Below are 24629 nucleotides of genomic sequence, written 5' to 3' on the forward strand. Positions count from 1 at the left end.
CTGATTCATAGATGGTGACCTGTGGGTAAAAACGATTATCTATCACTGAATAACTGCATCTTATTCTCGGGACAAAATTGCCTCTTTCAGACAGTCATTTCCAAACAGAAAACCTCTGTTATCAAATAAGGAAGAAAACTGAATGCCAATGGTAGTAGAGTGATTTTTTTTGACCCAAATGAACTAGTTTCAGATTTACTTCCTTTAAGTTCATATTCTTTCTACACTTCAGCATTTTTCTTGAAACAGCTTGGATTTGTACAGTTCCCTTTCTTCGAAGGACTCATTTAGCCTAACAATTTAGGATTGTTACTTTAGAACTCCAAAAATGGAAACCTAGATGCCTTGAATTTCAGCGTTAGAAATTAAAGGTCAGGAGACGAGAAAAGAAATTAGACCAACTTCGATTGAGGTAGGGCTCAAGTATTAGCAGATAGGGGGCTCTTCCATTACAAATATTTTGTACAGGATGAATATTTCTAATTGCATAAGAGTGTCGCATCTCAGAACTTGTGGGATGTGGAGAAACCAAAGCATTTAACAGTCAAGTAACATGCTTGTGAGTACAGAACTGACTCCGGGAGATTCAAGATAAAAACAAGAGGTTCTTCTGACTTCTAATGCACCGCCCCCTTTCGACTACCATAGGCTGGGTTCTTTTAGACCTACAGCCACAGAGCTGGCATGTTGGTTACTTTCATGCTTAAGAGACCAGCAGCATACAAACGTGAGGGACTGGCCGGATTACACCAAAGGAGGATCTGAGCATTATTTGAACCAGTGTTTTACTACTTTCTTGGGCAGCTTAGCTGTTCAAAGAATTTTAATACTCAACCTGTAGAAATATGATAGACAACTATTGGTTTTATTTTCAAGATTGAGAAAGAGGTCTAAGGAAACCCTTGTTCTCCCAACTCATTGGAGATGACAGGGCGGCTTCCTCTACTGTGACCTTACATCAACCACAGTGGATTTTATCATGAAGGGCTGCGCACAGTGGATCACGCAATCAGGATAAGGGGAAACAGGACGTTTTTCCTCAAAGGAAAAAAAATTACAAAACTAAACCTTAAGCTTTAACATCCCTTCTATAATTTACTCCCAACTTACATAATTCTCATCTACACTGGCACTAAAGTGAAATGTTAACAGTACTTGAAATAGGATTTAAGCACTGTGGAAAATCTTATCTTTAATTTCAAATGGAAAATTCATCCTTAAAATCTGACAGGAGAAAATCCAAACCCTAGGGAAATGAGTTTCTTCCCCCAGAACCATTCCCTTCTATCTATAGCCCCACTTCTCCTAAAAGCAGAAACTCAGCAAGTACGTCAAGGGTGCCTAAACTGTGACTTGCTCTCTAGCACATGCAGTCTTACTGGGAAACATAGCATTAGCTGCTCAAAGTCTAAATGCAGCCTAGCAACACTTGGCTAGTGTATGTGTTTAAAAGAGGAAACAGAAAATGAGAAATAGCCCTAACTAGCTTTTGTTCTATTTATCTAGAAGGTCATCCCAAGGACTCAGAACTCTGGGTTTGAGACCCTTTACAGTGTTACTTCCCCACCAGCTGGAGGCTGGGGCAGCTGGGATGGGAAGGGCATGTGGTAGGGAATGCGGTGGTGTGCGGGCTGTATGCGCCAGGTGTCCACAGTGTGCAGAGCAGGCGCTGTGGCCAAGGCGGGACATAAACACGTGACAGGGCTCCTCTGCTTCTGCAGACACTTGGAGCCTAAGAAACGTGATTTGTTTCCTGTTTCAATAGGAATAAAAATGAGGAAGCAGGGACTATGATTATTAGTTGTCAAAATACTAAATACCTCCCAAAACCCTATGCTGTTTCCACCTTCTTCCGCAAGAAACAAAATTTCATGGCTGCTGGGGAAGAAAAAAATGAAGAGGGAGTTGAGGAGAAGCAGAAATTTTCTGAGTCAAGATATCCCTCAGCACAGCAAAGTTATCCCCCCTCAATTATTCTCTATTAAAATTCAGATGAGGAAACTAGGGGTAGGCTCCAGGATCCGACCTTTACTGTGGGTGACCATGTGAAAGAGACATCCCCCCTCTTCTATTCTACCTTTTGTATGGGAAAAGTATAAAAGACCCTCATTAAGTGCTCTTGCAGGCCATTACAAAGCATTTCCAGGCACTCAGCTGAAAGTGTTTATGTAAGCGAAGTCCTTCTCAGCCCCTCTGCAGAAACACAGATATCAGCAACCTCCTACACAGCTGATATCTAGGGTTACCTCCTGAGAGGTTTCAAACTCTCTCACAAAAGGACAATCTGCCCAGGCCTGTTCTTTTTATAATAGGGAAGGGAAGGCATGCTTGCAAGGCCAATTTACAGCAAGGGAAAAAAAATCCTTGAGGCAAAACACAAGTGCAAACTGCCTTATTAAGGTTGTGAGGATGAAGAGTAGGAACTAAGAAGAGCTCTTTAAAATCCTGAGGAAGTTGCTCTGGATCACTACTATTAAGTTTTGTTTTGCCTTTTAACTGATTGTCCTTTTTATGCTCATCATACATCCCTGGGCTATGCCACAGAGCACACCGGACACCGGACGTGTGTCTGTGAGCTGCCGGTGAGCTACCGGGTAAGATGTTGGAGGATGTTTAAGTGTGGAAGCAGCTAGGTGTGGTGGCTCGAACCTGTAATGCCAGCTATGTGGGAGGACTGCTTGAGGCCAAGAGTTCCAGACCACAGGAGTTCCAGACCAGCCTGGGCAACACAGCAAGACCACCCCCACCACACCCCCTTGGCCAATCAATCAATCAATCAATCAAGGGTGGATGCTATTTTGAGGCACATGCACCCTTAAAACCTGGCCTAGTTTTGGCATGATGAGGCTACTTTGGTTTGGGGGTTGCTCAGAGGCTAGGTTTTTCTGGTACTTCCAAGGATGTTCATTTTGGGAGGCAATGCATTTGATTAGTGTCCAGTGGAAGGGTTTACAGCCATAGTGAGGTTCCCCCATTGCTCAGTACCAGAGTTTGAGTACGGTCGTTTAAAAAATACTTACCTGACCACAGTGGAAAATTAAATAGGAGTGAAGGCAAAGGAGTAGAGAAACTACAACTTTGTCTCCCCCCGTGTTAAAATTGTAAGCCTAAGCAAGGAGTGTCTGTATCGTGGCAGGCAAACACCTGGGCTATTCAGGCCTGGAGTAGAGGGGAGGTCAGAGAAGAGCAGGCAGGAATCCTCAATGGGGAGCTAAAGCCACAACCTCACGAGAAGGAGATAAAAGGGTAACAGCCTCAGATCAAGTCTCAACACCTCCCTCTCCAGGGGAAGCTAAACCACCCTCTCCTCTATTATCACTCCCTTTAGACAGCTACAGTCTAAAATGAGAGACAAAGAAAGGGGAGTGGGCTTCACTGGCTTTGTGGGTCAGCAGCAGCTCTTCCCCAGAATCCCAGGCCATCAGCCCGGCAGTTTAAGGGTTAAAGTGAGCACTTAAAAGAAAACTCAAACCCCATTAAGCCCAGGCTTGGAGAACAGGGAGCAGCAGGGAAGCCAAAGGAAACTAATTTTGGAGGCTCTCCAAGCTGCCAATCACAAGCATATTTCTAACAGTCCCAGTGTTGTTTGAGTTGGTTGTTTTTCCACGGGCTGCACAATGGGGTCTGGTTATTCATTGAAAAAGTCTGCAAGTGAGCCCCGCCCTCCATTCACAACCAATTTGGAATGCTCCATTCAGGCAAGAGGGGGAATCTGTAGCTCTGCTAGCTGGGGCAGACCTAATAGTGCTCAGCGCCCAGCTGTCGCCGCAGGGACGCTTGCTCGCTCTGTACGCTGTGTTTATGTAAGAAATTCAGACACGGCAGGGGATCTTGCCTGCTGTGCACCCTTCCTAGGATTCAAATGGCCAAGACCCTCGTGGAAATCTGCAAGAGTGTGCAAAAGTCCGCTAGAAGTAAGGTCAGAAAGTGCCTTCTGGCAAAAGGGGAAAGGCAAAAGAAAAACTATCATGTGCCCCTCGGTTCAGAATCTGGCTGTAGCTAGCAGCTGAGAGAAACAGACTTCAGTGGTATTTCTCCTGCCCCAGGGTGAGCTGGTTCGCATTAGGGCACAGCTCTCTCTGGAAGGCCGCCTCTCCAGACTTTCCTTCCTATTCACTGCTGGTAGCTACATCGGGAGCCACCTGGCTTCCTCCCTAGGGGAGGAGGGCTCTGGAGACACTACCAGATTTTCTGGCTGCAGAGGAGGGGCCAAGCTACCTATTAAGACAATTTCACAGTTCCTTTTTTGGCTTTGGATCCAGCCTGAAGAGTTCGGAATACCCTCCTGAATGCTCATGAGACATCAAAAAGGAAGAATGTGGAGATCTAAGGTTGGAGGGTGAAATCTATGCTGAGACTTTGCAAAGTACAAGGCAAAAAAACTGGTTTCGCTTCTTAGATATTTTTTCCAAACCTTCAATAATCACCCTGAGGGAAAGCGGATGGAGCCGGTCTGACAACCAGACTTTATTTCAAGGAAAAGCATACTTCTTTATGGAAAGCAAATCCAGGAGATAGATTTTAGCTCATGGTTGTTTCCTTTTTTTCATCACATATTTGGCTATTTTCAAATGTCTTATGTATACTTCTTCTCACTGCCTGCCCTCATGTCCCCTCCAGCGAACTCAGTGCCACTGGAAGCATTTCTCTGAAGTCCTGACCACAGAATCCCCATTCCATGCCTCGGCTGTTCAGATCAGCCTCAAACTCCCGGCCTTTTAATAACTAGATCTTATCCTGCTCCCTGGAGTCTTGCACTCTCTGCTTCAATTTTCCCCTACATGCTTCTTTCTTTTTAAACAAGGGAGCCCCCTTTATTTTCTATGCAGAGTCCTCTTACGGGGAATTCTTTTCCCTTTAACATCTGAGTTGCCAACCCACTGTCTTTTGCCTGCCAGGCCCAAAGGTGTACTTACATTATGGTTATAATTTATACATACACACTCTAACTAGTGCGGGCACATACTAGGGGCCTGGTATCTTGCCACTCCTTTAAGCCAAGCCTAGAGGAATAGGACAATGATAGAAACTGACGACCAAAGCCTCTGTTAAATGAGTTTGATGAGTTCACAAAATGAATTTTTAAAAAAGCAACCTAATCCGGTAATGGCATCAGCATGCCTGGCACTTGTCCAAGAGCTGGGAGCTGCAACATGACAAGCCTCTGAGCTCCTTGGATTCCAAGTGGAGAAGCACTGTGTGCCAGGGCACAGATGGGGCCCAAGCTGCCTCAAGGGCAGCCGTATGCCCGAGAGGGGGCTGTCAGCCTCTGAGGCTGGATGTACTTTACCACCACTAAAACCCAAGAAATGTGTGGAGGGAACAGTTTCTCGGCAGAGAATCACACACCCCACCCCACCACCAAGAAACATTTTTTTCTAGGGCTGAAATTAAAACAATGATACTACTAGATGGTAGAAATGGGAGACAGTACAAATTTTTGGCTTCATTATGCTACCCATGCCTTACTCTTGTAAAACTGAAGAATGCTGAAAGAGGAGGGGATAAATGGTAATTTCTTCATGGATGCCAGGATTTTGTTACTTCTGGCACCTACACAAGTGATCTTGACACAGATGTAACTCCCCGTCCCAAATCTTTCTCACCAAATACAAAGGACCGGTAAGCCTACTGGGTTTTGTTAGACGACTAACAGCACAGAGACACAGAAGGGTAAGAGAAAAATTCAGTTTTAAATAAGCCTAACTGAATTAAAGGTACACGAAAGCAGATTTTGTAAAACAGATGGCTCCTTTAAGTAAATGCGTACTGTAGGTCTTGGGTCCTTGAGAATACTGAGTCTAAGAATCTTTGAGGCTATCAAAACAGGAAGGATTTCAAATCATTTAGCACCCTCCCAGCAGTAAGGTACTGGGCTAACTAACAAACACTTTGAAAGTAACACTGTAAAACCTGGAGTCAAAGAATCTCTCCTCCATGTTTTCCTCACGCTTTCGTCAGCATTCTTTTCTACCTTCAGAACTACTGACTCCTGAAAAGTATAAACCAATGGCCTTGTTTTCCCTCAAACCTCTTATTTTTAAAGTGCCCACTGTTTTCTTTCTTACCTTGCCAAACAAAAAGACCTTAGGGTGATCCTTTCGAATAGAGGTGGCCCAACCAAGAAAACGTGGTTTTGCTACACCACACCTAGGACCAAAGACCAAAATGATGTACCCTCTCCAAACGAAAGGCACTGCCTTTACTGTACTAACCTCACACATTAATAAAGAAATCCAGCTGAATAATCTCATCGTGAAACAGGATTGAGATCAATGTGTTTTAGGCTCAAAGGCTGTCATAACAGTTAATCCTATTTCCCCAGCCGTCTATTGCAATGTATTTATGAAAAGTCGATTTTATCAGTTAATTAGCTGGTCCTTAGGAAATTACTTGTACTTCCTCCAGTTGTTCCATTCTTTTTGAAACACAGATCTAAAAAGAACACTTCAAGGGGAAAATGGGGTCATTTGGATCTGAAAACAATTGTCTAGGCTGTATTTGGTATGGAGGCCATGATTTTGAAATAAGATTTTTATCATGCTGTCTACTCAGCATAAAATATCTTAGTTATTCAAGATGCTAACAGGTATATATTTATAACAGCATAACTGAAATTAATGAGTGAGATTAAAAATCAGACCCAAAAGGTATATTTAAAAAACTGCCATTTATATACGCTAAAATCTAGTAACACACTCTTTAAGTACCCAAACGGTCAGTTCAGAAAAATGAATGGAACACATCACCTTACCCCAACTTTGAAACACTCTTGAGTTCCAATCTTATCCATGGCATAGTTAGTTCTATGAAAATGTGTAGTAAAGATGTACATACATCTATGCACTGACCCAGATTCCCTGGTTTAGTAGCTCTATGTGTTAAGGTACACATTTAGCTACATACACACTTACATAGATATATACACATGCACAAACACTTCTTCATATATAGGAAATATGAACACAGTTTTATCTGTATACACACGAAAGGTGTCTTCTAGGAAACATGGCATTTTTTTTTCTTTTTGTTTTTTAGAGATAGGGTCTTGCTCTGGTACCTAGGCTGGGGTACAGTAGTGTGATCACTACTCGCTGCAACTGTAACCTCGAACTCCTAGGCTCAAGTGATCCTCCCGACTTGGCCTCCTAAAGCACTGAGGTTACAGGTGTGAGCCTAAATATGTCAGTTTTTTATAATTTTTTTTCTTTTATAATTACTCTGTCTCTTCCAAATCCTAGATGGAAAAACTCAAAGCATCAAGGTATTAACTTTCTCAGGATCATAGAAGGAAGAGAAGTGAGTGCTGAATTGGACAGCCAGAGGTCTCCCAGATGCTTTCCTGAACGCCATCTCCAGGTATCTGAAATAATGGAGAGCCCTGAATACACTTGAATATGCCACTACTCCCTGACTCTGCAGCTTTGTGAGAGCTTCTTTAAGAATATTATTTGATAAATCTTTCTCTTACTTCACCTAAACCTTCCCATTTGCCCCCACTACTGGTCAGTCTCTCCAGCTATTTGGGAATAGCTGTGAAAGGAGGGGGCTGGGCAAGCCTGTCTCTACAAGGGACATCCAACTCAAGCAATCTGAGATCTTCAGGGTTACTTCTTAGGACCAAGGGACAATGAGGCCCACTGGTAGAATCTCTGTGACCTATAGATTTCTATTCCCTTGAATTTGACCTTTCAGAGTCTCCATGCTTTACTGATATCTATATGTGTGAGGTAGAGGTGAAATCTGTACAGCTAGAAGTAAGCTGGGCATTTCTGTTAGATATAAAAGCAATGGTTTCATTCACTCAAATCAGACTTAAGGATGCATCCCTATGGGCAGGAAACCCAATTCTAAGAAACTTACAAAATATAATCTCTTTAGAAGTTGAACTTTTAGTGTTTAGAGGAAAAAAAAAGCCATAATCTTTAAAACTGACATTCCAAAATAAAAATATTACCTACATTTCTTAGTATTTCTCTTTCTTTCATGTATACAATAAATTTACACATATACAATGGAAAATTATCAAATCATTATTAATACGAAAGTGTATTACCAGTGGCCACTGGCAAGAATATTTGTTACAGGCCGGGCACAGTGGCTCACGCCTGTAATTCCACCACTCTGGGAGGCTAAGGTGGGCGGATCACCTGAGGTCAGGAGTTCAAGACCAGCCTGGCAAACATGGTGAAGCCCCGTCTCTACTAAAAATATAAAAATTAGCCAGGTGTGGTGGCAGGTGCCTGTAATCCCAGCTACTTGGGAGGCTGAGGCAGGAGAATTGCTCTAACCCGGGAGGCGGACATCCCAGTGAGTGAGCCGAGATGGCGCCACTGCACTCTGGCCTGGGCGACAAGAGCAAAACTGTCTCGAGGAAAAAAAAAAAAAAAAAAAAAAGGTTTGCTTTCCCCTGGCAAATCTAAGTTTGGCTTATATTCATTGGTTAAGTGAGTCAAACCAACTCGTAAGTTTTTTTCCCTTCCCTGAAAAACATCACGGGCTCTTCCAGAAAATGACTGGAGTGAAGCTGGTCCTGAACTCGAGGCTGTGGAAAGTGCTCATGGAAAAGTAAGTGCATGCAGCCGGCTGTGGGCTCTGCCAGCTCCTCCTCATGCTTCTGGCTGTCAGTCTGAACTGCAGGCAAACATAAAAGCAAGAATGAATGGCTCAAAGATGCACCACCCACATTTGTGTTCTTGCCTTGCTTCTTAGGCAAGTTATTCTATTTGAATCTATCCCTTCTTGAAGCTCTACCTCAAGAAATAAAGTCAGAGGGAAAGAATCATTAGAAGACCTTTTCTAGGCTAGTCAACCATCTCTTTTATCCTTAAAAGACAGAAAGGCTCAACCTTAGGCAGTTAAAACAAAAAGTAAGCAAAGTAAAAAAAAATCATACTTGCTAAGCAGAAACATCTCACAAATTACCTCCACTTGAGGTATGGAATTTTAATTAAAGAACTTAGCACATTGTATTTGCTGAGCAGAAATTATTTCTAAAGAGCCAAAACACATTTATTGATTTCTTCACTTTAGCCTATTCCCACAGATAAATATCTCTCCAAATATAAATCCTGCTTGCTGACAAAGAACATACCCTTGCTTCAGCACATGCAATCAATTTGAATGCAGCCATCTCATCTCCCTTTTAACTCTTTTGGGTTACAGAGAAACAAACAAAAGTGTCATAAAAGCATTTCAAAGAACCTCTGCCAAGAAAGCCACCTCCCAAACAGACTGCAGTTTATGCTGCTCTGAGCAAGAACTGGAAAGGCTGGGCCAAACTGTCAACACAGAACAAAGTTGGATTACAAACCCTGTCTTTCATCTTGCAAACACACACACACATACACACACACACACACACACACAAATTTGGGTTATCTTTATTTAGTCTTTCAATGGCAAGCTTCCCAATCACTTGAAAGCAATCAAAGGGCAATAATTAACACGCATTTACTCTCCCATAGAACACATCCACAGCAAGCTGTGACAAAGCTAAGGTAACCATGCATGTGTGTGTTACAGTTTATTCCCTTTTACAGTTTCATGGCATTGTGCCTTGGACATGAGGCCTATCATTAAGGAATGTTTAGCTGCTACCTCTGCTCTTACATTTAAAAGATTTGGAATACCCAACTTTTTACTTAGAGAGAGACCTAAGATACTCTCTCTCCAGTGGCATTTTTACACACATACACCCACCTACCCAGAGATAAAACAAAGCTGGGAAGAATCTGTTGGTCCAAAATGAGAAATTGAGTCCTTGCATGGCTCAGGTGCTTGCTATTATAAACTATGACTAAGAGACATGAATTTCTCTATGATGCAACTCTCAAGAGAGGCAGCATTTTCTCCAGGCCTCTCTTAAACCTGCTCATTCGCCAGTGACTAATGCTCTCTAGAGCAGCCCTGTGCTGCTCAAATTTCATCAGCCAGCTTTGTCCTTGATAACTCCGCCTAGACCATAAAAGCTCCCAAACCTGTTGAGGACAGCCCCAAAAGATCAGTGCAAAGTAACCATGCCCCTGCCAGTGTTGAAAGCCATCTTTTGAGCTTCCCACTGCATTTTCTCTGTAGTAATGAGCACTTAGTGGCCATTTTAAGAAAAAGTTTCTCTTCTCTGAAAATCCACAGCAACTACATGAAAAGTAAGAGTAAATCAGGCCACTCTGTGACCACTCCTTGTCAGCTTAGGAGTAGAGACAAAATTGACAACATGTTGGATGAAGCCAAAGTTAACTGGAGTTTTCCATTAACTATTTTCTGCACCTTTAAGAAAAAGAGAAATATCAGGTTCATGATTCACATCAAGGACTTAATTTATAAAACAAACCCCAAAAAAGCCATAAAACAATGTGTGATTAATAGATGCTTGGCCGAACACCAAATATATTATGTCAGTTAATTTATAATTTTGAGCTTAAAGCTTTGCAATTTTTTTTTTTTTTTTTTTGAGGGAGCCTTGCTCTGTTGTCCAGGCTGGAGTGCAGTAACGCAATCTCAGCTCACTGCAACCTCTGCCTTCTGGATTTAAGTGATTCTCCTGCCTCAGCCTCCTGAGTAGCTTGGATTACAGGCACCCACCACCACGCCTGGCTAATTTTTGTATTTTTAGTAGAGATGTGGTTTCACCATGTTGGCCAGGCTGGTCTTGAATGCCTGACCTCAAGTGATCTGCCCGCCTCAGCCTCCCAAAGTCCTGGGATTATAGGCGTGAGCCACTGCGCCCAGTCAGCTTTACAATATTTTTAAGGTAAAAAGCAATTTAGGATAAAATTATGTTCAGTAAGTCTTACCTGCAATACAGTAGAAATACTTTAGAAATAATTTTATTAAGAAATAAAAGTTTTCAGGATTAATTCTGAATTATTAGAAGAAACTAAATGCATACTACTGTCTAAATCTGGTCGTAGCTGAAAAAAAGCATATTCTAGACATGGATGATCCAAGACCAAACAATTTCAGAACAAATGTGCCATCACCAGAAAGGTACTTACAGTTATCAGACTGAAAATCTGGGACAAACTGTTCATCATCAGGAACTTGTGCTGGAAAATAGATTTTTATTTTAGACCTTTAAGTTTTATTAAAAAGCACAGTAAAATGTTTTATATGGAAAATAGGACATCCATGAAACTTGCCTTCAGCTAACCAAGCCTCTTGAAGTTGACTGAGATCCTGAAACAGCTCTGAAATTGAAAACAGAAGACCCCAGAATGAGGATATTTCTTTTGCTAGGGAGAAGACAGGGAAGAACATACACGCTACTGTCACTGGGAGCAGGGAAGCCACAACATAGGCAGGGAAAGCTTTACTACCTTCAGAATCGTGAGCCAGATCTGTGTCCAAAAACTTCCTCTTTCTGTCAATCACAGGCCGCCCTCTACATTCCTCAGATCGAGATTTCTGAAAGAGGCCAACAGAAAGTGAAGGCTCAAGTGTAGTAAAGAGGTCCAAAGGGGGTCGACTCACTAAACCAACAGGGGGAAGACTCATATTGGAGAGGGAGGACAAAACAAACCAAAAGCCACATAAACTTACCCCTGGGACCATAAAAGGGACTTGCTGATCATAAAACCCATCCATGGTGCTTTCAGCGTCTTTAATACCACTTTGAGAGGTTTCAGCATTGAGTAATTTCTGGGGGAAAAGGGATCCTCCTGTAATATGAATTTGGGAGATTTTAACTAAGAGGGGGGAAAAAAAGAAATGAAACAATTTTTAGACTGCCTTTTTTTTTTTAGGGCCTGTACAAAATTATTACCCTTTTGTAAAGTACTTAAAACCTACTCAAGGTGCAAGCTTTACAGACCAACGCCGGGCTTGATTAATGGTATCAGAGGTACACGATGTACTCCGTGCCAAATCCATTTACCCAGTCATCATTTTTTCTTTCTTTGGTAAATCATTAAAATTACAGATTTGCTACTGTCTGTCCTCTACCAAAATAAATAAATAAATAAAATAAAATAAAAGGGTGATTTCAAGATTCTCTCATATACTCCAGGGCATTTGTAGTAGGGTTTTTTAAAAAGATATAATTTAATTTTTGACAGTACAGTGTCAGGAAGCAGAGAAACTGGGTTTAAGTATTCCAAATTATTGGCAATTAAAGATCTGACATACATGGTGTTTCTAAAAGCATTTTGTAGGTCACTGTTAAAACACTATATATAGTTCCTGGAATAAATCGATCAGAGGTATACTTATCTTCACACACAACTCTTTATTTAAAAGAGGTCTAAACAGATGTAGCATCTGTAATGTCACAAATATCTCCCTGGTTACTTACAGAGATATTTGTGACATCTCCAACTTCTAAAAGAATAAAATGTCTATGAAAAGTAATGGATTAAAAAAACTAATTCCATTGCATGTGGTACAATGCATCTCTACCAAAGGTCTTTTAAAACTTAGGCTGTTTCTTATAGCGGAGTCATTTTTTTCTAGACATAACCCCCACCCCCAAATGAAACTCATTTCAGGACTGGTAAGTGTTGAGTCTGGGGAAAAAGGGTGGGGTTAGAAGGGAGAAAACTTCTCCTAACGTGAGTGGAATAAAGTAACAATTTTAGGGAGGTAGCATCTTCCTAAACACTTTTATTCTCCAAATAAAAACACCGTTAAGTCAACAAAAGGTGGAAAAACATTAATTTCACTCACTCCAGCTCTAAGCAATTCAAAATGCTTAAAGGTCAACTTCTTTTGTTTAACATATACACAATTTTAAACAGGAAACTTTTCCCCCGTGAGCAATTCCATCCAATTTTTCACACTGTGTGTAGCATATCAAATTTTTCATAAGTGAGCAGGATACAAGGAAACCCTTCACAGCCAGGATCCTCCTCAGCACTTTGGCCCAAGGAATCAGATATTTTCAAAGTCAAAGGAAAAAGAGGAGCAAAATAGCACACAGTTCATAACTTCCTAGAAAAACACTCGCGCCAGCCTGCCTGCGTGCCCCGTCCAAACACCACAAGAAACGTTCAGAATAATGCCTCTCTCAAATGCCACCAAACCGTATACAAAATCTGAGAAACCTCAGCAGCGAGTTGAGGGGCATGAAAGAGAGTGCTCTGTCGCTTAGGAAAATCTGTCAGATTAAATCGTGGCCTTAGACATTTTGTGAACGTGTTAGGAGGAAGGGGACAACCAGTAGGAGACGGGAGGGGGAGATATTTTTCAGTCTCCTGATGAAATACTTCACCCGGAAGAGCAAAAAAAATTCTAAAAAATTAAAGAAATAAACTGCCATAAACGAACCGAAAAGAGGCATTCCAGGATTAGAAAAATTGTATTCCAAGTATAATTTTTTTAAAAGCTTGAATGAAAAGCTCGAGTTCATCCAGGAGTTTAAACCACTTCCTTTGCGCCCCCCCCACCCGCGCCCCGGGCGCCCCCAGGAAAACTTTAGCACAGCGCAGCAGCGCGATCCAGGCCCCTCCCCTGTGGCGCGCAGCGGGCCCGGTTTTATGAATGGGAGAGCGAGCCGCGGCCGCCACATCAGGTAGAGGCTGTAACTGGATCTCTAGCGCTGGGCCCCATTCACAAAACAAGACACACTTCCACCCAATTCCCAGCCTTCCCCATTCATGAAAACTCCTTCAGCTGCGCCCCCGCCCCCATTTCCAACGCACGCCCAGCCTCCGACGCAGGCCCCTCACCCCAGCGTTTTAGGAAGAAAGCTCAATGCTTCATTCACAAAAAGGGAAGAAAAAAAAAGCCGCAGGGAGCAGCGAGCCAACGAAAGAAACCCGCTTCATTCATAAAGTCACCCACATTCATAAAAACGAGGTGCGGCGCCCGGCGCTACCAACCGCTTCCAATCCCCCCACCCCCAGCATCTCTCCCTGGCACCCCCTCCTCGACCAGGAGTTCGGTTCCCCCCCGAGTTTTCTCCACCCTCTGAAAATGCGGCCGGAACCCTAATCCGCTGCGAGGCTCCAGCATCTTTCGGTGCTGTCCCCTCCACACCCGTGTTACCCCCACCATCCCCAGGCCGCTGTTCCGGTGCGCCCCGATTTTTCTCGAGTCGCCGCACAGCCCGACGCCCTCATCCTGCTGGGTGGGAGCAGAGCGACTGGATGTCCCCTTTCCACCACCTGAAACTTGCAAGGCCTGAGTAAGTTCCTGGTCGACCCCCGCCCCCGCAGGCTGCACTTGCCTGTGTCATTTACCCCCTCCCGGTGCTCTGGGGGGCAGCGCCTCTCAGACATTCCCCTCGAACTGCTTCCCGCCCCCTCCTCCCAACTGCGGAGCTCCGCCAAGCGTCTCTTCTCGCGAGCCTCCAAGTCCCCTCGGGGCTCTCGAATCTCCAGAGACCGTGAAAGCCTCGCAACTCCGCGATCCCCCATCCACTCGGGAGCCCCCGCAGTCACGCTCCGGCGCGCCTCCCCCACGACGGGTGGAAAGCCGCTCTCCCCGCGCTCCGGAACCGTTAGCCGCACCCGCCCGACGCCTCCCAGGAACCAAACCGGACCGGGCCGCGGGGGGAGGGGGCGGTCAACTCGGGGGGGGTCACCCCAGGTACTGCACCCCGACTTTGAAGATTCTGAATCAGCCCGTGAACTCTGGCCGGCTGGGCCTGTCGGACCAGTGGCCGGACGCCCCTTCCGATGTCCCCCCTGCCCCCGCAAAACCCCCTCACCTGAGGCTGCCGCTCTCCTCCCCTTGCAGCGGCCCCGGCGGCGCAGGCGCGCTCACGCACGCGCGCACCGGGCCTGGGCGCCTGGGCAGAAGGCTGGGCCGAACCGCTCCGAAGACGGTGAACCGCTCCGCGCACCAGCGGCTGGACTCTGCGCCGCAGCTGCCAACCAGGCTGGAGCGCTGGCCCGGCCCCCCGCAGCTTCTGCTCCGCCCGCCGCCATTGGCCCGCGGCCCTAGGCCAGCCTTGTTCCCATTGGCCACAGGCCGTTCCCGCGGCTGTCCATCACCTCTTGTTTACCCTGTCTGCGGGCAAATCCAACCAAGCCGCCCCATCAACTCCGGCCCCCATTGGCCAGCGGTGCATCTCTCTCCACCCCTTCAGGGGTCTGTTTTACATAATTTATGCACCGGGGGCCATTGGCCAATCAGCACAGGCTTGTTTATGTAATGAATGTAAGGACGTTTTTCATTCATAAAAAACGCGACCTGAGGGGGAAGCTTAGCTGAGTCAGTGAAGCACTTAAAGGGGCCGAGACCAGGAGGAGCCGCCGTTACTTCCCTTCTCGCCGCTCTCCCGACTTTTCACCGAGGCACGACTCTTCCCCCTTACCCACTCACCCCCACGTCTTCATCCAGCAAAGCCCCGACCAGAATTGGGTCGCTTGGCGCCAGACGTTCGCAGCTGCAGCACCAAGCAAAGTTATCATTTTAGAATTCAGGGGAGAGGAATTCGTCATTCCACACAAACTCGCTGACCGACCTGGGCGTTTAGCCCACAGAAACACAGAAAACGGAAACCAAGCCCTCTAATCTTAGTTACCTTTAAGAGAGGCCTTAATTTCTTTTAACCAGGTTTCCAGTAGGAAGAATAGGCAGCATCTCCTTTTAAAATCTCAGCTCTCAAACAGATTTTAGTTACTATTTTGTACTGGCAAGGCCTAACGCCCAACCAAATCCCGTTTTCTCTTTAACTGCGGCTCGTAACCTCCGCCAGAGTGGGTTCTGTAGTCGAAGTGAGACCGGGTTCGGGCTCAAAGAAATCCTCTCCGGGGACAGCAGCAGCAAGTCCACCGACCCGGAAACCTAAATCCCTCCGAAACGGGCATGCAGACTCAGACTTTTTGCCTCCCTCCCCGGGCTGCTTGTTTTCCATTTAAGTATTGAATGCAAGATGGTGTATTTGCGAATTAGATCCCGTGCAGCTGGGAACGACGAGAAGCGGCTCTGCTTGCCAAACGATAGGGCACTAACTGCAATTGCTGAGATTCTTAACAGGGTGTTCCAGGAAACAAATAAACAAACAATCCTCTCCCCTCTCCGCCCCCTTACCCCCTCCTGTGAAGGCCGTGGGGCGGCTCTATCTTCTCCCCGGGGATGCTGGGGGCCTGTGACGGAGCTCTGTTCTCGTCCTGCTGGAGTGCCCTGCCATTCACGCCGCGTGCCAGCGGTGGGGAGGAAAGATGCTAAGTGACAGGAGAGAGCCCCTATCAATGGGGGTCCCAGGGTGGCCAACTCTGGGGCAGTTCCTGCCCCTGCCACCCCTACACTTAAGTCAAAGGTTGCCTACCTTCTTTCCTATCTCCACTTATGTCTCTTAAACAGAGCAGACACTTGGTCTGTCGTTTATAGCCCTTGAAATGTTGGCGTGCACCTAAGCAACCTGCAGCACCCGTGTTGAGTCCTGGGCTCAGCACTGACCAGGCACGCTGGAGCTGTTGACTTTGAAAGACTGAAATGGGCATGAGTTGATGAATGGAAAGTGCTCTGAACATGTAACAAGCAGTTCCTTGAGATCTAGTTTCCTGGTAGAACATTTTGCTTCCGACTCCAGTTTTCCCTTAGTGCCCTTTTTCTTTCTCCAGGTGGTACCATTTCTGTTTGGTGGCTGGAGATCTTACACTAGTACCGTTGTGCTCCGAGCTTATTGCTGACATTCCTGAGAGCTCTATCTCCCTAGCTAGATGAAGGGCCCACGTAAGCTCCCAGATCCTCCTCCTCCCCAATTTTGTCTACCCCCACTCCCGCTCCTCCCCTATCCCATCCCATGACATCCTGCTCTCTAAACTCTTTTTCCAAAGGAGCTTTCTCACTCCTCTTCCCTTAAGTCTCTCAGGCCCCAGCCCTCCGGAAGGCTTACAGCCCACAGAGCCACCTATCCTCACCATCTAAACCGTAGCACATCAATCACACTTTATAACTTTGGCTACAGGAAAACAGTGCAGCACGCTTCACAGCAACTTCCTCACAGGGTTGGACCTGATGCCTGGAGTTTGGCTCTTGTGACCTTTGCCTCAAGCCAAGTCTCTCCATTCCACTTTGGAAAAAGAAGTGGGATAGTTCTGGGTTGAGTAGTAACAAATAGCGGCTCAGCTGGGGGCAGGGGAGGATTGGGTGATAGATTTTTTTCAAAAATGCTTGTCTTGAACACGTGATCATGTGCAGGGATTTACACCAGAATAATTGCCAATTAATTATTGTGATTATTTAGTTATCCAGTAAACATGTATTTTGTACCAAATATTCAGCCAGACTTCGTGCTAGGCAAAAAAGTTGCAGAGATGAATAAGACCCAGTCTTTGCGTTGGAGGAGCCCACAGTCTGCTGTGTAACTTCAGTATCTGAAGTTTACTCAGCACTTTATATATGACTTGTTCATGCCATATATAATTCTTCACAGATTATCTCATTTAATCCTCATAATAATAGTACCAAAGTGGTCAGACTATTAATATCTCCATTCTATAATATATAGTTGAGAAACTGAGGCACAGAGATTAAGTAGTTTGCCAGTGGTCACAGAGCTTGAAAGTCAGTTGCTGAACTTGGATAGGAACCAAGGTGGTCACATCCCAGAGCCCATATGTGGGAGACCTAGCATGTGCCTCTCTTGTTCAGCGACTACCGGGAAACATCATTTCAACCCAGAGTGGTAAAGGACAGAGCTGGCCAAAGTCAAAAGAGGCAAATTTTGGCTCTGAATGGGGTTAGGAAGGAGTCTGGGATGTTTGGAGTGGTCCAACAAAGGAACATTGTATCTGGCCATGAGTCTCCCATCACAGGAGGCATTTATGCAGAAAGATTTAGGGATAGGGTAGAGGGACTAATGCATTTTCCAGGATAGAAGAACTCTGAGGATTGTCCCATCTCTCAGAGTCTCTGATTCTGGGAATTTGGAGGTTTGTGCTGGACAAGGCGTACAGCTCTTGGCACAGCCATCTTGGCTGCAGCATTAAAAGTCAGAGTACAGCCTGCGATGACCTGAGCCAGCTCCTGGGCCCAGGGTGGGCTCCTTGTTGTTAAATATTTACTGATATCTTCTCTCCACTCTTCTTCCTTCTTCTCTTTATGATTTACCTCCCTGGCTCCTCTTCTTTTGTTATCTTTGCCTTTATAAGAGTTAAAGGTAGTATTTAAAAGCTCTTTGTCTATTACATTGAGTCTTCCCTCTTAGGAACATTACTTACATGGGAAGTTTTGTCAAACAAGCATGTGTTCTAATTATCATTCCCTCTCCTCCAGGAGAGAAACAGGCTTGGAAAAGAAAACAAAAAGAGAGACCAATCCTCTGGCACATTCATCTAATGTCAATCTAGCCTTTGTCCTCTGGCAGTAGCAAAACTCAATCACAGCATGGATAACTAGACCCTTGTTGTTTAAACTCAATTTGCAGTGTGTCTAGAGGGAGACAGTGTAGAAGAATAGAAAAGAAAGTACCTTGCCCCAAGCCTGAGAACTGTTACCCTTTAGAGAACTGCTTTTAGAATTTTCCCCTAAAATTCTGGGCAACCCTGTCTTGAGCTGATCACCAAAATGATGGTGGGAGATATGGAAGCATCATGATCCTGGTCTCTCATACTGGGAAAATGCCTCCTCTTTCTCTGTTAGAAATGCCGGGGTAAGTGTAGGCCTGCCTAGAGTTTGGGGTGTGGGCTACAATGCTCCTGGAGTCCTTTCCTATTCTTGTATGGGGGGAAGGAAGGGATTTGAGGGAAGTGTCAAAAAGGTACTGAAATGTTGGCCATGCGTGGTGGTTCACACCTGTAATCCCAGCACTTTGGGAGGCCCAGGTAGGTGGATCACCTGAGGTCAGGATTTCGAGACCAGCCTGGCCAACATGGTGAAACACTGTCTCTACTAAAAATACAAAAATTGGCCGGGCATGGTGGTGCATGTCTGTAATCCCAGCTACTTGGAAGACTGAGGCAGAAGAATCGCTTGAACTTGGGAGATGGAGGTCGCAGTGAACTGAGATCGTGCCACTGCATTCCAGCCTGGGAGACACAGTGAGATTTCGTTTCAAAAAAAAAAAAAAGGTACTGAAATGTGTTTTTATTTAAGGGAGAGATAAAGAATCCTATCTTCCTTTCTAAAATTCAGAAATAAAGGCCCTAAAAACTTAAGGGAGAAAAGAACATCTGTTAGCTTCAGTGTCTCCTTAAAGAATAGGGGGCATATTGTCTTTAGGGTTCCTTCTAGCCAGGGAATAGTAATAGCTGACATTTACTGAGTACTTAATATGAGCCAGACACTTTGCTAAACACTCCACATGACTTGGCACAGTTAGTCCCAACAACAGCCCTCTGAGGGAGGTACTATTATCATTATCTCCACTTTTCATAGATAAGAAAGCTTAGGTACGGAAAGGTTCAATCAATTGCTCCAGGCCACATAGCTAGCACATAGTAAAAAAGGGAGTGTGCCCAAGCAACAGAGCCTGCTCCCCTAGTGCCTGCCCAGGAGCCACTCTGCTGCCTTGTGGAAGCTGTGTGTGCTTAATGACGGCAGCCAGCACTGCAAGAACACTTTCCTGTGCCAGACTCTGTTTAGGGGCTTTGCTTATATTAACCACTTGATCATCTTAATAACCCTGTGATACAGATATCATTATTCTCCCCATTTTGTAGTTGAGGAAAGTGAGGCACAGAGAGGTTAGGTAACTTGCCCAAGGTCACACAGCTAGTAAGAGCTGGAGTCAGGCACCGAATGTAGATCTTGAATAGAGTCCTTGCTCTTATTCACTCTGCTCTGCTGCCTTAGTTCCTGCAATCTCTCACTTTGTCGTCTTGCCTCTCACCTTGTCCTCAGGGCTTTGGCTGCTTGCTTGCCACGCCAATGAGAGCTGCTGTCCTTCCTTAGGAACCTGCTTCAGCAACTCCAACCAGACTTCTGAATTATTGTCCTGGGCTGGCAAGGATTTGTCTTCATGAAAGCCACTTTAGGAGGAGAATGGAAATGATGTTTACTGAGCATCTCCAACATGCCATGCTCTGTGCTAGACACTTTACATACTACAGTGTTTCATTTAATACGCCCAATCTCTCTTAGAGGTGGTAATAATACCCAATTTGCTGATATGAAAACTGAGTTTCAAAGTGAAAGGTTTAAAACCATGTCTGAGTTTTCTCAGTTAGGAAGGAGCAAGTCAGGTCTCTGACAGAACACAGAATGCATGTTCTTGATCCTCTGATCCAGCCAGTCTGGGGGACGTTATTCCTCTCCTGGTTCTTGACTGAGCTTGAAGACACCCTTTCTCCTGTCTCCTTCTGACTTTCAATTCTTATGAAACAGCCACTATCAAGAAAACCTGGAAGAGCATGTCCTATTTAGATTTCTGATGGCTGACAGGTTTATTTCTTCAGCCCACAACTTTAAAAAGAAACAACTAGCCTGGTGCGTTGGCTCACGCCTGTAATCCCAGCACTTTGGAAGGCTGAGGCAGGCCGATCACTTGAGGTCAGGAGTTTGAGACCAGCCTGGCCAACATGGTGAAACCCCATCTCTACTAAAAATACAAAAATTGGCCAGGCATGATGGCGTGTGCCTGTAATCCCAGCTACTCAGGAGGCTGAGGCAGGAGAATCACTTGAACCTGGGAGGCGGAGGTTGCAGTGGGCCGAGATCACGCCACTGCACTCCAGCCTGGGATACAGAGCGAGACTCCATCTCAAAAAAAAAAAAAAAAAAAGAAAAGAAAAGAAGGTGGAAATCTTAGGAAACTTCCCATGGCTTCTCCTTGACTTCAAAACTGAGTCCAGCTCTGCAGCAGAATCTGCGCAGCAGCCATGAGACCCTGCAATCTCTCCCAAGCCTCCTGAGTCCTTTGGTCTCGCCATGCAGGGAAGAGCTCCTAGAGCCAGACACACGCCTGCATCCTTCCCTACCCCTGAGAAATCTGGGGCACTGCCTGTTCCCCGTGAAAGAGCCTCGGGCTACTGGACTTTTGGTGGATCCTGTGTTGGATCTTCCGAGTTTTCCTGCCCCCTTTTCAATGTCAGGTTGTTAATCAGAACATCACGAGGCATTCAGCACATGCTTCTCTAGCCCCTCACATCTGTTGTAATTTTCTGCCTCTGATCTGCCATAGGCGTGGAAACCAGCAAACCAAGTGTGTTTACAATGGGCATAGAGAAAGAGCCCAGAGGTTCTGAGTAGCAGCAAAAGCATCCCCTCCAATGAGGAAGTGGACAAACTTGGATGTGTAGACTTGGCAAAATCTATTTTGACCGCTCAGAGTCCTCTTTTTGCTTCCTTTTATGCCCGTGGTGGTGAGTTTTATGTGACCAGGGGTTAACCCCTTCTGTGCCCTCCTTGGACTTCAGCTCCTACAGCAGGAGCAGGCTGACTCAGAACTTGCCCTTCTCAAGCTACAAAAGGCCTTGCTTCAGCCTCTCCCGCAGCTCCACTGGAAGAGACTAAGGGGCTGGCAGGGCTGGAGTGGGGCTTCTTCATAGGCCTGCTTCAACGTGGCAGCTGGAGAGCGGGTGGTAAGGCGGGCGGTTCTTTCAGCTCTTGGCTCGGTCTGTAGACGCCCACCTCCGCTGAGGCTCTGCTGGGCCTGTGGAGTGGGCTGTATTTATTTTGAGTTGGACAAAGGGAAGATCAACCATGGCCAACTGACAATTGAGCCCCCAGAACAAATGTCTTGTCAGTGGATTTGATCGCTTGGCTTCAAATGCGGGGTCCAGTCTGCCCTTTTAGCCTGAGGCATCTTCCCACTCATGGCCATGTCAAACCAAATAACCACAGTGAGTGTTTAAAAAGAAGTACACATCCTCTTCCCTCCTCTCCCCATCATGTTTCTTGCTAATAGTCTGTCTTGCCTGCCTCTTGGCTCTGGGGCAGGAGGCAGTCTCAATTTAAACCAGACCCATCTGAAAACCTCTTCTCATCCCCGCTCCTCTCCCTCCTCTGCCTTCTCTCTTATCAAGAGGCCAAGCTATATGCCTAAAGATGTAAAATATGAGAAAAGCATCCCATCCCAGGAGAGCCCTGAAGGCACCCTCAGACAGGTTCTCTGTCTGTTCCTTCCTGCCCTAAGGCTCTACTTGGGTACAAGACACTAGTGCTCATGAAATGATCAGGGGGCACAGTTTCACTCCCATCTCCACGCTGACCTGTATTTATTTCTAGGAGGCTGGAAGATCGTGATCCAACTCTCAAGAGGGATTATCAGCTTGATGTAAGGGAATGTTCAGGTGTCTCAATTTGGGCCTGTTTTGCTTGTTTGTTTACTTTTTAATTGAAGTATAACACACATACAAGAAAATACGCAAATCATAATTATATAACTCTATGAGTTTTCACAAAGTAAGCACCTCTGTGCATTCAATACCAATATTAAGAAACAGAACACTCCCGGCTCCCCTCCTCATCCCACCAAAAACCGCCTTCATAGCCCTTACCAATTGTTAAATCCCCTTCCCCACCAGGGTAGCCACCATCTTGGCTTCTGACATCACCACTCAGTTTTGCCTGATTTTGTAGTTTATATACATGGAATCGTACCGTGTATAATGTGGTATCTGGCTTCTTTTCTTCAACATTATGTTTGGGATATTCATTCATTTTGTAGTATGTAGTTTCATTTCACTTGTTCTCATTGCTGTATAGTATTCCATTGTATGAGTATATTACAACTCATTTACCCATTTTACTGTTAGTGAACATTTGGGCAGTTTCCAGTTTTAGCTATTTTTAATGATGCTGCTATGAACATTGTAGTGAGACTCTAGCACATCTTTTGGTAAACATCAACCTAATTTTAGTTGGTTCACTTAGGATGCAGTCACAGGAATTGTTTTAATCTCTTATTTCTTCAAAAAGTGACAGAGATCTATGACAAAAATTTCAACATCACAGAAAGGTGTAGAATGAAAAATCAAAGCCTGTATATAACCTCCTAGCCTGTATCCATTTTCATGCATGATTAACAGTTTCTTGTGTATCATTCTGTTTTCTATTGCCTAAACAACTATATCTATGTGTTACAGCCTTTTAAAAATATAAATTAAATTTTATTATACTGTATTTCTGCTCTTAGGTCCCCTCCACCCCACCCCATAACACTATAGAGTCCCAGCAATAAGTGGGTGAGCGTATCTGACCATGGAAAGTGACTGGTCCTTCTGTCAGATAAGGCTGGGCAATCACTTTTTTTTTTGAGATGGAGTCTCACATTGTCATCCAGGCTGGGGTGCAATGGCGTGATCATGGCTTACTGCAACTTCTGTCTCCCCGATGCAAGCAATTCTCCTGCCTCAGCCTTCCGAGTAGCTGGGATTACAGGTCCCCGCCACCACACCGTGCTCATTTTTGTATCTTTAGTGGAGACAGGGTTTCACCATGTTGGCCAGGCTGGTCTTGAACTCCTGACCTCAGGTGATCTGCCTGCCTTGGCCTCCCAAAGTGCTAGGATTACAGGCATGAGCCACCGCGCCTGGCCTGGGCAATCACCTCTAATGGGTTCTTATTAAGGTAAGACACATAGGAGTTTGCACAGCAGTAAATTTCATTTTCACTTCTAGAAGCATTTGTTGAGTTGCTGGTGTCCTCAGCTTAGGACTTGTCTGAGAAAAGGTCACAGTCTAGTGGGAGGTGGAATAAGGGTACAGGAACAAATAGCTATTGTACAATGTTTACAGGTGTCGTAATAGAGCCCTGTAAATGGGTTCTGGGAGTACAAATGAAGGAGCAGTGAGTACTTCCTGTGAGGGTCAAAGAAGGCTTTGGAGAGGGTTGACATTTGGGACAGCCCTTGAATGATTAATTACTCAACTTTGCTTTGCAGAGCAAGTAGCTTTCCAGGCAGAGGGAACAGCACACACAAACATGGGGGGTTGGCAATAGCTGGCACATCTAGGGACTGTCGGTTCCTCATGTGTGTCTAAACTGTAGAATGTTAGGTCAGGGCGGAGATATGACTGAGAAAGGGCTAGAATGGATATTTTAGGGACAGGACATCAAGGGTCTTAGATAATCATTAGAGGGGTGACAGTTCACATTTTGGAATCATTGAATACATCTCTTAGGTACTTAAAAACAATCAACCAGGCTGAGCGTGGTGGCTCACACCTGTAATCCCAGCATTCTGGAAGACCTTGAGCCCAGGAGTTCAAGACCAGCCTGAGCAACATGGCGACACCTCATCTCTACAAAAAAATGCAAAAATTAGCCAGGTATGGTGGTGCACGCCTGTAGTCCCAGCTACTTAGGGGGGCTGAGGTGGGAGGATCACTTGATCTAAGGAAGTGGTGGCTGCAGCACTTCTAAGGAAGTGGTGGCTCAGTGAGCTGAGATTGTGCACCACTGCACTCCACCCTGGACGACAGAGCAAGACCCTGACTCAAAAAACAAACAAACAAATACCCAACCAACCAACCAAACAAAAAACAAAACAAAGCAAAAACTCAATCAACCAAAAGATAAAAACCTCTTCAAACATCACAGCGTTTGTGATGTCTTCAATTAAAGCACAGAGCACATTATTTGTGCATCTGTATTTCCTGTGACACAAATTCCTCTTACAGGGAACCTCTCAGACTCTTGTCTGAATCCTTCAGCCTCAAACACAGCACCTGGCACTTAGGAGGTGGTCACCAAAAGATGAATGAAAATGTGAATGAACACGTGATTTCTACCGCACAGCAAAACACTGTGCCTGAGAAAGGGGGCGGCTGGGTTACCTTCTCTTTGTGGACTTAAGT

The 24629-nt window shown here is 45.2% G+C and overlaps 1 protein-coding gene across 2 annotated transcripts in view; it reads right to left on the reverse strand.

Annotated features, from left to right (window-relative positions):
• ETV5 (ETS variant transcription factor 5) overlaps positions 1-14804 on the reverse strand; it is a 62600-nt gene extending 47796 nt beyond the window's left edge. Inside the window, exons 1-5 of one of the 2 annotated variants that reach the window (XM_054482611.2) lie at positions 14648-14804; positions 11542-11660; positions 11319-11406; positions 11142-11189; positions 10998-11048 (exon numbers count right to left, since the gene is read on the reverse strand). In XM_054482611.2, the coding sequence (XP_054338586.1) occupies positions 10998-11048; positions 11142-11189; positions 11319-11406; positions 11542-11586 (232 nt within the window). In that variant the 5' untranslated portion in view covers positions 11587-11660; positions 14648-14804. Of the gene's footprint in view, positions 1-10997; positions 11049-11141; positions 11190-11318; positions 11407-11541; positions 11661-14164; positions 14418-14647 lie in introns of those variants that run through there. The other variant, XM_063662497.1, reaches the window with a different exon arrangement.
• Positions 14805-24629: the final 9825 nt, after the last annotated feature.

Source organism: Pongo pygmaeus, chromosome 2, assembly GCF_028885625.2.
Source record: "Pongo pygmaeus isolate AG05252 chromosome 2, NHGRI_mPonPyg2-v2.0_pri, whole genome shotgun sequence".
NCBI lineage: Eukaryota > Metazoa > Chordata > Mammalia > Primates > Hominidae > Pongo > Pongo pygmaeus.